Source organism: Salmo salar, chromosome ssa20 (genome assembly GCF_905237065.1).
Source record: "Salmo salar chromosome ssa20, Ssal_v3.1, whole genome shotgun sequence".
NCBI lineage: Eukaryota > Metazoa > Chordata > Actinopteri > Salmoniformes > Salmonidae > Salmo > Salmo salar.
Window position 1 is genome coordinate 88,472,945 of NC_059461.1, and position 15,836 is coordinate 88,488,780.

General features: G+C 43.9%; 1 protein-coding gene across 6 annotated transcripts in view; it reads left to right on the forward strand.

Moving 5' to 3' along the window:
• Positions 1–15,836, forward strand: part of LOC106581515 (protein CASP) — a 178,348-nt gene that overhangs the window by 78,657 nt on the left and 83,855 nt on the right. For all 6 annotated transcript variants that reach the window (XM_045704075.1, XM_045704070.1, XM_045704072.1 and 3 more), the window contains exons 7-9: positions 7,428–7,504; positions 7,592–7,658; positions 13,874–13,922. In XM_045704075.1, the coding sequence (XP_045560031.1) occupies positions 7,428–7,504; positions 7,592–7,658; positions 13,874–13,922 (193 nt within the window). The remainder of the gene's footprint in view (positions 1–7,427; positions 7,505–7,591; positions 7,659–13,873; positions 13,923–15,836) is intronic.

A 15,836-nucleotide genomic window follows, 5' to 3' on the forward strand; every position in this document is an offset into this window, starting at 1 on the left:
TACAGTATCTACTAGGAATATAGAGAGGAGAGTTACAGTATCTACTAGGAATATAGAGAGGAGAGTTACAGTATCTACTAGGAATATAGAGAGGAGAGTTACAGTATCTACTAGGAATATAGAGAGGAGAGTTACAGTATCTACTAGGAATATAGAGAGGAGAGTTACAGTATCTACTAGGAATATAGAGAGGAGAGTTACAGTATCTACTAGGAATATAGAGAGGAGAGTTACAGTATCTACTAGGAATGTAGAGAGGAGAGTTACAGTATCTACTAGGAATATAGAGAGGAGAGGAGAGTTACAGTATCTACTAGGAATATAGAGAGGAGAGGAGAGTTACAGTATCTACTAGGAATATAGAGAGGAGAGTTACAGTATCTACTAGGAATATAGAGAGGAGAGTTACAGTATCTACTAGGAATATAGAGAGGAGAGTTACAGTATCTACTAGGAATATAGAGAGGAGAGTTACAGTATCTACTAGGAATATAGAGAGGAGAGTTACAGTATCTACTAGGAATATAGAGAGGAGAGTTACAGTATCTACTAGGAATATAGAGAGGAGAGTTACAGTATCTACTAGGAATATAGAGAGGAGAGTTACAGTGTCTACTAGGAATATAGAGAGGAGAGTTACAGTATCTACTAGGAATATAGAGAGGAGAGGAGAGTTAGTGTCTACTAGGAATATAGAGAGGAGAGTTACAGTATCTACTAGGAATATAGAGAGGAGAGTTACAGTATCTACTAGGAATATAGAGAGGAGAGTTACAGTATCTACTAGGAATGTAGAGAGGAGAGTTACTGTGTCTACTAGGAATATGGAGAGGAGAGTTACTGTGTCCACTAGGAATATGGAGAGGAGAGTTACAGTATCTACTAGGAATATGGAGAGGAGAGCTACAGTATCTACTAGGAATATAGAGCGGAGAGTTACAGTATCTACTAGGAATATAGAGAGGAGAGTTACAGTATCTACTAGGAATATAGAGAGGAGCGGAGAGTTACAGTATCTACTAGGAATATAGAGAGGAGAGGAGAGTTACAGTATCTACTAGGAATATGGAGAGGAGAGTTACAGTATCTACTAGGAATATAGAGAGGAGAGGAGAGTTACAGTATCTACTAGGAATATAGAGAGGAGAGTTACAGTATCTACTAGGAATGTAGAGAGGAGAGTTACTGTGTCTACTAGGAATATGGAGAGGAGAGTTACTGTGTCTACTAGGAATATGGAGAGGAGAGTTACAGTATCTACTAGGAATATAGAGAGGAGAGTTACAGTATCTACTAGGAATATAGAGAGGAGAGTTACAGTATCTACTAGGAATGTAGAGAGGAGAGTTACAGTATCTACTAGGAATATAGAGAGGAGAGGAGAGTTAGTGTCTACTAGGAATATAGAGGGGAGAGTTACAGTATCTACTAGGAATATAGAGAGGAGAGTTACAGTATCTACTAGGAATGTAGAGAGGAGAGTTACAGTATCTACTAGGAATGTAGAGAGGAGAGTTACAGTATCTACTAGGAATATAGAGAGGAGAGTTACTGTGTCTACTAGGAATATGGAGAGGAGAGGAGAGTTACTGTGTCTACTAGGAATATGGAGAGGAGAGGAGAGTTACAGTATCTACTAGGAATATAGAGAGGAGAGTTACAGTATCTACTAGGAATATAGAGAGGAGAGTTACAGTATCTACTAGGAATATAGAGAGGAGAGTTACTGTGTCTACTAGGAATATGGAGAGGAGAGGAGAGTTAGTGTCTACTAGGAATATGGATAGGAGAGGAGAGTTACAGTATCTACTAGGAATATAGAGAGGAGAGCTACAGTATCTACTAGGAATATAGAGAGGAGAGCTACAGTATCTACTAGGAATATAGAGAGGAGAGTTACAGTATCTACTAGGAATATAGAGAGGAGAGTTACAGTATCTACTAGGAATATAGAGAGGAGAGTTACAGTATCTACTAGGAATATAGAGAGGAGAGTTACAGTATCTACTAGGAATATAGAGAGGAGAGTTACAGTATCTACTAGGAATATAGAGAGGAGAGTTACAGTATCTACTAGGAATATAGAGAGGAGAGTTACAGTATCTACTAGGAATATAGAGAGGAGAGTTACAGTATCTACTAGGAATATAGAGAGGAGAGTTACAGTATCTACTAGGAATATAGAGAGGAGAGTTACAGTATCTACTAGGAATATAGAGAGGAGAGTTACAGTATCTACTAGGAATATAGAGGAGAGTTACAGTATCTACTAGGAATATAGAGAGGAGAGTTACAGTATCTACTAGGAATATAGAGAGGAGAGTTACAGTATCTACTAGGAATATAGAGAGGAGAGTTACAGTATCTACTAGGAATATAGAGAGGAGAGTTACAGTATCTACTAGGAATATAGAGAGGAGAGTTACAGTATCTACTAGGAATGTAGAGAGGAGAGTTACAGTATCTACTAGGAATGTAGAGAGGAGAGGAGAGTTACAGTATCTACTAGGAATATAGAGAGGAGAGTTATAGTATCTACTAGGAATATAGAGAGGAGAGTTACAGTATCTACTAGGAATATAGAGAGGAGAGTTACAGTATCTACTAGGAATATAGAGAGGAGAGTTACAGTATCTACTAGGAATATAGAGAGGAGAGTTACAGTATCTACTAGGAATATAGAGAGGAGAGTTACAGTATCTACTAGGAATATAGAGAGGAGAGTTACAGTATCTACTAGGAATATAGAGAGGAGAGTTACAGTATCTACTAGGAATGTAGAGAGGAGAGTTACAGTATCTACTAGGAATATAGAGAGGAGAGGAGAGTTACAGTATCTACTAGGAATATAGAGAGGAGAGGAGAGTTACAGTATCTACTAGGAATATAGAGAGGAGAGTTACAGTATCTACTAGGAATATAGAGAGGAGAGTTACAGTATCTACTAGGAATATAGAGAGGAGAGTTACAGTATCTACTAGGAATATAGAGAGGAGAGTTACAGTATCTACTAGGAATATAGAGAGGAGAGTTACAGTATCTACTAGGAATATAGAGAGGAGAGTTACAGTATCTACTAGGAATATAGAGAGGAGAGTTACAGTATCTACTAGGAATATAGAGAGGAGAGTTACAGTGTCTACTAGGAATATAGAGAGGAGAGTTACAGTATCTACTAGGAATATAGAGAGGAGAGGAGAGTTAGTGTCTACTAGGAATATAGAGAGGAGAGTTACAGTATCTACTAGGAATATAGAGAGGAGAATTACAGTATCTACTAGGAATATAGAGAGGAGCGGAGAGTTACAGTATCTACTAGGAATATAGAGAGGAGCGGAGAGTTACAGTATCTACTAGGAATATAGAGAGGAGCGGAGAGTTACAGTATCTACTAGGAATATAGAGAGGAGAGGAGAGTTACAGTATCTACTAGGAATATGGAGAGGAGAGTTACAGTATCTACTAGGAATATAGAGAGGAGAGTTACAGTATCTACTAGGAATATAGAGAGGAGAGGAGAGTTACAGTATCTACTAGGAATATGGAGAGGAGAGTTACAGTATCTACTAGGAATATAGAGAGAAGAGGAGAGCTACAGTATCTACTAGGAATATAGAGAGGAGAGTTACAGTATCTACTAGAAATATAGAGAGGTGAGTTACAGTATCTACTAGGCATATAGAGAGGAGAGTTACAGTATCTACTAGGAATATAGAGAGGAGAGTTACAGTATCTACTAGGAATATAGAGAGGAGAGTTACAGTATCTACTAGGAATATAGAGAGGAGAGTTACAGTATCTACTAGGAATATAGAGAGGAGAGTTACAGTATCTACTAGGAATATAGAGAGGAGAGTTACAGTATCTACTAGGAATATAGAGAGGAGAGTTACAGTATCTACTAGGAATATAGAGAGGAGAGGAGAGTTACAGTATCTACTAGGAATATAGAGAGGAGAGTTACAGTATCTACTAGGAATATAGAGAGGAGAGTTACAGTATCTACTAGGAATATAGAGAGGAGAGTTACAGTATCTACTAGGAATATAGAGAGGAGAGTTACAGTATCTACTAGGAATATAGAGAGGAGAGGTGAGTTACAGTATCTACTAGGAATATAGAGAGGAGAGGTGAGTTACAGTATCTACTAGGAATATAGAGAGGAGAGGTGAGTTACAATATCTACTAGGAATATAGAGGAGTTACAGTATCTACTAGGAATGTAGAGAGGAGAGTTACAGTATCTACTAGGAATATAGAGAGGAGAGTTACTGTGTCTACTAGGAATATGGAGAGGAGAGGAGAGTTACAGTATCTACTAGGAATATAGAGAGGAGAGTTACAGTATCTACTAGGAATATAGAGAGGAGAGTTACAGTATCTACTAGGAATGTAGAGAGGAGAGTTACTGTGTCTACTAGGAATATGGAGAGGAGAGTTACTGTGTCCACTAGGAATATGGAGAGGAGAGTTACAGTATCTACTAGGAATATGGAGAGGAGAGCTACAGTATCTACTAGGAATATAGAGCGGAGAGTTACAGTATCTACTAGGAATATAGAGAGGAGAGTTACAGTATCTACTAGGAATATAGAGAGGAGCGGAGAGTTACAGTATCTATTAGGAATATAGAGAGGAGAGGAGAGTTACAGTATCTACTAGGAATATGGAGAGGAGAGTTACAGTATCTACTAGGAATATAGAGAGGAGAGGAGAGTTACAGTATCTATTAGGAATATAGAGAGGAGAGTTACAGTATCTACTAGGAATGTAGAGAGGAGAGTTACTGTGTCTACTAGGAATATGGAGAGGAGAGTTACTGTGTCTACTAGGAATATGGAGAGGAGAGTTACAGTATCTACTAGGAATATAGAGAGGAGAGTTACAGTATCTACTAGGAATATAGAGAGGAGAGTTACAGTATCTACTAGGAATGTAGAGAGGAGAGTTACAGTATCTACTAGGAATATAGAGAGGAGAGGAGAGTTAGTGTCTACTAGGAATATAGAGGGGAGAGTTACAGTATCTACTAGGAATATAGAGAGGAGAGGAGAGTTACAGTATCTATTAGGAATATAGAGAGGAGAGTTACAGTATCTACTAGGAATGTAGAGAGGAGAGTTACTGTGTCTACTAGGAATATGGAGAGGAGAGTTACTGTGTCTACTAGGAATATGGAGAGGAGAGTTACAGTATCTACTAGGAATATAGAGAGGAGAGTTACAGTATCTACTAGGAATATAGAGAGGAGAGTTACAGTATCTACTAGGAATGTAGAGAGGAGAGTTACAGTATCTACTAGGAATATAGAGAGGAGAGGAGAGTTAGTGTCTACTAGGAATATAGAGGGGAGAGTTACAGTATCTACTAGGAATATAGAGAGGAGAGTTACAGTATCTACTAGGAATATAGAGAGGAGAGTTACAGTATCTACTAGGAATGTAGAGAGGAGAGTTACAGTATCTACTAGGAATATAGAGAGGAGAGTTACTGTGTCTACTAGGAATATAGAGAGGAGAGTTACTGTGTCTACTAGGAATATGGAGAGGAGAGGAGAGTTACAGTATCTACTAGGAATATAGAGAGGAGAGTTACAGTATCTACTAGGAATATAGAGAGGAGAGTTACAGTATCTACTAGGAATATAGAGAGGAGAGTTACAGTATCTACTAGGAATATAGAGAGGAGAGTTACAGTATCTACTAGGAATATAGAGAGGAGAGTTACAGTATCTACTAGGAATATAGAGAGGAGAGTTACAGTATCTACTAGGAATGTAGAGAGGAGAGTTACAGTATCTACTAGGAATATAGAGAGGAGAGGAGAGTTACAGTATCTACTAGGAATATAGAGAGGAGAGTTACAGTATCTACTAGGAATATAGAGAGGAGAGGAGAGTTACAGTATCTACTAGGAATATAGAGAGGAGAGGAGAGTTACAGTATCTACTAGGAATATAGAGAGGAGAGTTATAGTATCTACTAGGAATATAGAGAGGAGAGTTACAGTATCTACTAGGAATATAGAGAGGAGAGTTACAGTATCTACCAGGAATATAGAGAGGAGAGTTACAGTATCTACTAGGAATATAGAGAGGAGAGTTACAGTATCTACTAGGAATATAGAGAGGAGAGTTACAGTATCTACTAGGAATATAGAGAGGAGAGTTACAGTATCTACTAGGAATATAGAGAGGAGAGTTACAGTATCTACTAGGAATATAGAGAGGAGAGTTACAGTATCTACTAGGAATATAGAGAGGAGAGTTACAGTATCTACTAGGAATATAGAGAGGAGAGTTACAGTGTCTACTAGGAATATAGAGAGGAGAGTTACAGTATCTACTAGGAATATAGAGAGGAGAGGAGAGTTAGTGTCTACTAGGAATATAGAGAGGAGAGTTACAGTGTCTACTAGGAATATAGAGAGGAGAATTACAGTATCTACTAGGAATATAGAGAGGAGCGGAGAGTTACAGTATCTACTAGGAATATAGAGAGGAGAGGAGAGTTACAGTATCTACTAGGAATATGGAGAGGAGAGTTACAGTATCTACTAGGAATATGGAGAGGAGAGTTACAGTATCTACTAGGAATATAGAGAGGAGAGGAGAGTTACAGTATCTACTAGGAATATAGAGAGGAGAGTTACAGTATCTACTAGGAATATAGAGAGAAGAGGAGAGCTACAGTATCTACTAGGAATATAGAGAGGAGAGTTACAGTATCTACTAGAAATATAGAGAGGTGAGTTACAGTATCTACTAGGAATATAGAGAGGAGAGTTACAGTATCTACTAGGAATATAGAGAGGAGAGTTACAGTATCTACTAGGAATATAGAGAGGAGAGTTACAGTATCTACTAGGAATATAGAGAGGAGAGTTACAGTATCTACTAGGAATATAGAGAGGAGAGGAGAGTTACAGTATCTACTAGGAATATAGAGAGGAGAGGAGAGTTACAGTATCTACTAGGAATATAGAGAGGAGAGTTACAGTATCTATTAGGAATATAGAGAGGAGAGTTACAGTATCTACTAGGAATATGCGTGTCTTAGAGGGCAGTATATGGATGGTTCTCTGAAACATATGACCCTGACGAAGAGGAAGAGGAGGAGCGATAGATAAGGGAGGAGGAGGGAGAGAGGGAGCACATTACTGCCAAATACAGCTTGCTAATGAGAAGTGGTTTGTAGTTTTTTAGGTTTTTAAAGAAAGAATCTGGATGAGAAATGGTGAGAAAGTAGTGTGTTGTTACTATAGACATGGTTGGTATTATATTATTAATCACTATGGGAGTCAGGGCTGATGTTACTCTCTGACCTAATGTCTTATTCCTAATGGCTTTCAATAACTCATGGTTCATGACTCTGTCTCCCTCTTTCTCTTTTAATTTCTCTCCCATCCCTCCATCTCTCCGTTTCCAGAAAGCTCCAGGAGAGCCAGGAGTCCATGTCCTCTAAGCTGGTTGAGGCTGAGCACAAGGCCCAGTCCCTACAGACAGGTAGCTACCAGTCCATTCAGTACCTGTCCTGTATCATTCACACACTTTTGGCCTGACTAAAGCTGTTGTTTCCTGGCTCTTTTTCAGCTCTTAAAACAACTCAGGCAGAGCTCTTTGATCTGAAGACTAAGTATGACGAGGACTGCACAGCAAAGTGAGTTTCAGCTCACCTCTTCGAGTGTGTGTGTGTGTGTGTGTGTGTGTGTGTGTTTTTCCTGAACATTTTCTTCATCCTTACTCCTGTGGTTAATTTCCAGTCACTACAGCTCTCTCTCATAGTCCTCTGATATAATCCAGTGATTATGGGTCGCCCAGAGTTGGACTTTCTCCTGCTGCTCAATAACAGCCTGTCTAAATCCAGGTTTTAGCAATACACTGTAAATACTGAGAGATTATATTGTTATTTCTACCAGTGGATGGGGTTCTGTCTGTACGCCCTTTAGTCTTAGTGAGGGACACTGGGGAGCCGTGTTAAAGAGACGCTTAAAGATGTTTGTTGGCATCTGAATTACTATATGCTCCTTACTCCCTAGTGTCTGTCTGTCTGTCTGTCTGTCTGTCTGTCTGTCTGTCTGTCTGTCTGTCTGTCTGTCTGTCTGTCTGTCTGTCTGTCTGTCTGTCTGTCTGTCCCTGTCTGTCCCTGTCTGTCCCTGTCTGTCGCGCTGTGTCCCTGTCTGTCGCGCTGTGTCTCTGTCTGTCTGTGTGTGTCTCTGTCTGTCTGTGTGTGTCTCTGTCTGTCTGTGTGTGTCTCTGTCTGTCTGTGTGTGCCTCTGTCTGTCTGTCTGTCTGTCTGTCTGTCTGTCTGTCTGTCTGTCTGTCTGTCTGTCTGTCTGTCTGTCTGTCTGTCTGTCTGTCTGTCTGTCTGTCTGTCTGTCTGTCTGTCTGTCTGTCTGTCTGTCTGTCTGTCTGTCTGTCTGTCTGTCTGTCTGTCTGGGCTGTCATCAGATGTTTCTGTCAGAGAAGAATGTGGTGTGTTCTTGAGGCTCTTGCTCAGGGCTATTTCAGGGCTGACCACCCAGTTCTGAGACACCAGGGGAACCAGACTCTACCCAACCCCAGGGAGAGGTTCTGTCTCCTGGCCTGATGCACTGGGGCCTCCCCCTGTCACCCAGGGTCTGGAGCTACTGACTGTTGTGCTACTGTATTTGTGTAATTGGTTTACTATTACTCAGTGACGAGCATGCTCTCAATGGACACTGTTCAATAGCCAAACAGGAGTACCCCGTCTCTCTGTCTCCCCCCTGATTTTGTATTTTGCTGATAGGCTCTCAGTCCCTGTGGAATGCTGGGAGAAAAGAGTCATCCGTTATGTATTTTTAGTATGTCGTCTGTCTGGGCTCCTCCCTCTCCACCGAACCCTCTGTAACCCCCGTGGATGAACCCGCTGTAACCCCCGTGGATGAGCCCGCTGTAACCCCCGTGGATGAGCCCGCTGTAACCCCCGTGGATGAACCCGCTGTAACCCCCGTGGATGAACCCGCTGTAACCCCCGTGGATGAACCCGCTGTAACCCCCGTGGATGAACCCACTGTAACCCCCGTGGATGAACCCACTGTAACCCCCGTGGATGAACCCGCTGTAATCCCCGTGGATGAACCCACTGTAACCCCCGTGGATGAACCCGCTGTAATCCCCGTGGATGAACCCGCTGTAATCCCCGTGGATGAACCCACTGTAATCCCCGTGGATGAACCCACTGTAACCCCCGTGGATGAACCCGCTGTAATCCCCGTGGATGAACCCACTGTAACCCCCGTGGATGAACCCGCTGTAATCCCCGTGGATGAACCCGCTGTAACCCCCGTGGATGAACCCGCTGTAACCCCCGTGGATGAACCCACTGTAACCCCCGTGGATGCTCCACCGAACCCTCTGTAATCCCCGTGGGTCTCCCGGTCGCGGCCGACAGAGCCTGAACTCGAACCCAGAATCTCTAGTGGCACAGCTAGCACTGTCTTAGACCACTGCGCCACTCGGGGGCCCCTGGGAGAACTCCGTTTAGAGACAAAACAATCACTGTATCTCTGGTCTGAGGACTCTCAAACCGGTGTGCCTGGCACCAACTACCATACTCCGTTCAAAGGCACTTACATCTTTTTGTCTTGTCCATTCACCCTCTGGATGGCACACATACACAATCCATGTCTCAATGGTCTCAAGGCTTAAAAATCCTTCTTTAACCTGTCTCCTCCCCTTCATCTACACTGATTGAAGTGAATTTAACAAGTGACATCAAAAAGGGATCATAGATCTCACCTGGATTCACCTGGATTCACCTGGATTCAGTCTGTCATGGAAAGAGCAGGTGTTTTTTTGTACACCCAGTATTTAATACATGCCGTTTAGCAGACGCGACTTAGTCATGCATGCTTCCATTATTTACCTGTGGTTGGTCCCAGGAATGGAACCCACTATCCTGGTGTTTCAAGGGTCGTGCTTTACCAACGGAGCTACAGAGGACCTGTATGTGTTCCTACAGAGAGGACCTGTATGTGTTCCTACAGAGAGGACCTGTATGTGTTCCTACAGAGAGGACCTGTATGTGTTCCTACAGAGAGGACCTGTATGTGTTCCTACAGAGAGGACCTGTATGTGTTCCTACAGAGAGGACCTGTATGTGTTCCTACAGAGAGGACCTGTATGTGTTCCTACAGAGAGGACCTGTATGTGTTCCTACAGAGAGGACCTGTATGTGTTCCTACAGAGAGGACCTGTATGTGTTCCTACAGAGAGGACCTGTATGTGTTCCTACAGAGAGGACCTGTATGTGTTCCTACAGAGAGGACCTGTATGTGTTCCTACAGAGAGGACCTGTATGTGTTCCTACAGAGAGGACCTGTATGTGTTCCTACAGAGAGGACCTGTATGTGTTCCTACAGAGGGACCTGTATGTGTTCCTGAGCTCCAGCATGTTCTCTGCCAGCCGAGAGGGAGAGTGGGGGGGGGGGGATAATCCTCTTGCTTTGCGTGCCAGATTTAATCCGGCCTGATTCTGTACTGCTCTGGAATAAGAAGACATATTATCACACAGATTTGGCTCCTCACCAAAACATCTCTCTGTACCTCCAATATCACCATTATGTTCCATTTATAATAATACACTACTGTCGTATAGGGTTAGTCAAGTACATACACTGTAGGGGGATAGGATGTCAGACTGATCTTCAATGACAGGAATATAAATACCTTTATGGGGATTTTACTGAATATTTTCCTAATTCCATGCTTGGTCTGAGGAGTGCTGGAGGATTATGGGAGATGGTGAAGGGTAAGAGGCTCAGGGAGAAGGCTTTCAAAGAACACACACACTATCTGAGTATAGCTGCTGAGGGTATAGATGAGTCTGAATTTGGCTCTTAAGAGTTTCCCCCAACCCATTTCATCTGCCCTGAACTCTCCATGTCTCTGCATTAGCAAAGTTGTTGGATTGATCGGTTGCTAAAACGGATTGATTCCTTTCTCCATCGCTCCCTGTTTTCTCCTCCTCTGCTCTCTCTATCGCTCCCTGGTTACCACCACCTCCTCAGCTCTCTCCATCGCACCCTGTTTTCTCCTCCTCTGCTCTCTCCATCGCTCCCTGGTTACCACCACCTCCTCAGCTCTCTCTATCGCTCCCTGGTTACCACCACCTCCTCAGCTCTCTCCATCGCTCCCTGGTTACCACCACCTCCTCAGCTCTCTCCATCGCTCCCTGGTTACCACCACCTCCTCAGCTCTCTCTATCGCTCCCTGGTTACCACCACCTCCTCAGCTCTCTCCATCGCTCCCTGGTTACCACCACCTCCTCAGCTCTCTCCATCGCTCCCTGGTTACCACCACCTCCTCAGCTCTCTCCATCGCTCCCTGGTTACCACCACCTCCTCAGCTCTCTCCATCGCTCCCTGGTTACCACCACCTCCTCAGCTCTCTCCATCGCTCCCTGGTTACCACCACCTCCTCAGCTCTCTCCATCGCTCCCTGGTTACCACCACCTCCTCAGCTCTCTCCATCGCTCCCTGGTTACCACCACCTCCTCAGCTCTCTCCATCGCTCCCTCCCTGATGTCTGGATAGGAATGGCAATATTGTCCGCTATCATCCTCAGTAATTTTCCATCCAAGTTGTCAGACGCAGGTGGCTTGTCAATGTTGACAGACAACAATAATGTTTTCACCTCTTCCACACTCACTTTACGGAATTGAAAATGACAATGCTTGCCTTTCATAATTTGGTCAGATATACGTGTATGTGTAGTGTCAGCGTTTTGTTGCTGGCATGTCATGCCTACGTTTGCTGATCTTGCTAACGAACAAATCATTGAAGTGGTAATATCAGTGGGTTTTGTGACGTATGAGCCATCTGATCCAATGAATGATGGAGCGGAGTCTGCCTTTTGCCCAAAATGGTCACTTTTTTCTTTTTTTATATATATATATATATATATATATATATATTATATATATATATATTTTTTTTTTTTACCTTTTATTTAACTAGGCAAGTCAGTTAAGAACAAATTCTTATTTACAATGACGGCCAAACCCGGACGACACTGGGCCAATTGTGCGCCACCCTATAGGACTCCCAATCACGGCCGGATGTGATACAGCCTGGATTCGAACCAGGGACTGTAGTGACGCGTCTTGCATTGAGATACAGTGTCTCAGACCGCTGCACCACTCGGGAGCATTTTAGTTGCTCCGAAGCTTTTTACTATCAATCTTTGTCATTTATCTTTGTTTCATAGTGTAGTTTCTCCTTCATTTTGTTAAGTTTAGTCACATGATTTCTCAATGTGCAATATGTTTGCCAATCGGTTGTGCAGCCAGACTTATTTGCCATTCCTTTTGCCTCATCTCTCTCAAACATACAATTTAAATTCCTCATCAATCCACAGGGATTTAACTGTTTTTAGTCATTTTCTTAATGGGTGCTTATAAGTACTGGAATAAGCAATTTCATAAATGTGCCAAGTGCAGCGTCTGTTCGCTCCTCATTACACACCACAGACCAACAAATATTCTTTACATCATCAACATATGAATCACTACAAAACGTCTTGTATGACCTCTTATACACTATATTAGGCCCAGCCTTTGGAACTTAAGGTAATTAAACAAGGAATTACAGATAGCCTAAATTAAGGTAATTAGGCACGTAATGCATAATCACCTGTAATTAAATGTTAGGGTGTTAATGTAATTAAGGATTTTATATGCCATGTCATTTGGTGGCTCTGCTGTGACTGTCAGGCACCCACTCTTACACCAAAGGTTAGGAAATAGGAATCCTCTTTGGACTATTGCTGTGCATCCTTGTTGAACTCTGACCTAGCAGGAGAGAGATGACGTCCCTACCAGATGTGTAGTGGGGTACACTATGCTGTGGGAACTGAATCATATTGAATCATATTGTAGTGATTCACTACTACCAGATGTGTAGTGGAGTACACTATGCTGTGGGAACTGAATCATATTGAATCATATTGTAGTGATTCACTACTACCAGATGTGTAGTGGGGTACACTATGCTGTGGGAACTGAATCATATTGAATCATATTGTAGTGATTCACTACTACCAGATGTGTAGTAGGGTACACTATGCTGTGGGAACGGAATTATATTGAATCATATTGTAGTGATTCACTACTACCAGATGTGTAGTGGGGTACACTATGCTGTGGGAACTGAATCATATTGTAGTGATTCACTACTACCAGATGTGTAGTGGGGTACACTATGCTGTGGGAACTGAATCATATTGTAGTGATTCACTACTACCAGATGTGTAGTGGGGTACACTATGCTGTGGGAACTGAATCATATTGAATCATATTGTAGTGATTCACTACTACCAGATGTGTAGTGGGGTACACTATGCTCTGGGAACTGAATCATATTGTAGTGAACCGCTCTATGAGCCATGTTAGAGTCCCCACCAAGTGCGTCAACCCTATTGGCGTGATGCGTAGGGATGTTTGCCAGTTAAGCCAGCGACCCGGGTTAGCTTCCCATTCCTGACATTTGCTACCACATCTATCAGATTATTGAGTGGTAAGAATCCTAGATCAACTAGTGTAATCCCTCTGTTTTAGTGTGGGCTGGGTTTAGACACACACACACACACACACACACACACACACACACACACTGCAGAGGTTATTGCGTTCACAATCAAAGGATGAAGGTGAAATTGAGAGGGTTTTAACAGGGACTGCTGCACGCACATGACTTGTGTAAATGCAACACCAATGTGTTTCAAGCTTTGGGAACCTCGGGGTGTGTTAGTGGGTGCAGGGATGGGTGTGTTAATGTTGTGGTGATCACTGTTCTGTGTGTTCCCTTAGTAACACTTCCTCCTCTTCTTCCTCCTCCTCTTCCTCCTCCTTAGGGCCGATGAGATTGAAATGGTGATGACAGATCTGGAGAGAGCCAATCAGGTTAGTCTCCACCCCTTTAAGGCCTTGGTCGTTATTGGATAATGTAGCCATGATCTATTTCTATGTTTCCGGTTATTACTAGCCCCCCCGGGATTATTACTAGCCCCCCTGGGGTCTGTTCAACCTCTCTTTCGTATCGTCCGAGATCCCTAAAGATTGGAAAGCTGCCGCGGTCATCCCCCTCTTCAAAGGGGGTGACACTCTAGACCCAAACTGTTATAGACATATATCCGCCCTGCCTTTCTAAAGTCTTCAAAAGCCAAGTTAATAAACAGATTACCGACCATTTCGAATCCCACCGTACCTTCTCTGCTGTGCAATCCGGTTTCCGAGCTGGTCATGGGTCCACCTCAGCCACGCTCAAGGTACTAAAGGATATTGTAACCTCCATCAATAAGAAACAGTACTGTGCAGCCGTCTTTATCGACCTGGCCAAGGCTTTCGACTCTGTCAATCACCGTATTCTTATCGGCAGACTCAATAGCCTTGGTTTCTCAAATGACTGCCTCGCCTGGTTCACCAACTACTTCTCAGACAGAGTTCAGTGTGTCAAATCGGAAGGCCTGTTGTCCGGACCTCTGGCAGTCTCTATGGGGGTACCACAGGGTTAAATTCTTGGGCCGACTCTTTTCTCTTTATATATCAATGATGTCGCTCTTATTACTAGCCCCCCACCTCACTGGGTTATTACTAGGCCCCCCCCCCACTGGGTTATTACTAGCCCCCCCGGGTTATTACTAGCCCCCCCACTGGGTTATTACTAGCCCCCCCACTGGGTTATTACTAGCCCCCCCCACTGGGTTATTACTAGCCCACACACTGGGTTATTACTAGCCCCCCCACACACTGGGTTATTACTAGCCCCCCCACACACTGGGTTATTACTAGCCCCCCCCACTGGGTTATTACTAGCCCCCCCCACTGGGTTATTACTAGCCCCCCCCACTGGGTTATTACTAGCCCCCCCCACTGGGTTATTACTAGCCCCCCACTGGGTTATTACTAGCCCCCCCACTGGGTTATTACTAGCCCCCCCCACCCACTGGGTTATTACTAGCCCCCCCCACACACTGGGTTATTACTAGCCCCCCCACACACTGGGTTATTACTAGCCCCCCCACACACTGGGTTATTACTAGCCCCCCACACACTGGGTTATTACTAGCCCCCCCACCCACTGGGTTATTACTAGCCCCCCCACACACTGGGTTATTACTAGCCCCCCACACACTGGGTTATTACTAGCCCCCCCCACACACTGGGTTATTACTAGCCCCCCACACACAGGGTTATTACTAGCCCCCCCCACTGGGTTATTACTAGCCCCCCCACTATTACTAGCCCCCCCCACTGGGTTATTACTAGCCCCCCCCACTGGGTTATTACTAGCCCCCCCCACCCACTGGGTTATTACTAGCCCCCCCACACACTGGGTTATTACTAGCCCCCCCACACACTGGGTTATTACTAGCCCCCCCACACACTGGGTTATTACTAGCCCCCCCCACTGGGTTATTACTAGCCCCCCCCACTGGGTTATTACTAGCCCCCCCACTATTACTAGCCCCCCCACTGGGTTATTACTAGCCCCCCCCACTGGGTTATTACTAGCCCCCCCCACTGGGTTATTACTAGCCCCCCCCCACTGGGTTATTACTAGCCCCCCCACCCACTGGGTTATTACTAGCCCCCCACCCACTGGGTTATTACTAGCCCCCCACCCACTGGGTTATTACTACCCCCCCACACACTGGGTTATTACTAGCCCCCCCACCCACTGGGTTATTACTAGCCCCCCCCACTGGGTTGTTACTAGCCCCCCCCACTGGGTTATTACTAGCCCCCCCACTGGGTTATTATTAGCCCCCCCCACTGGGTTATTACTAGCCCCCCCCCCCCACTGGGTTATTACTA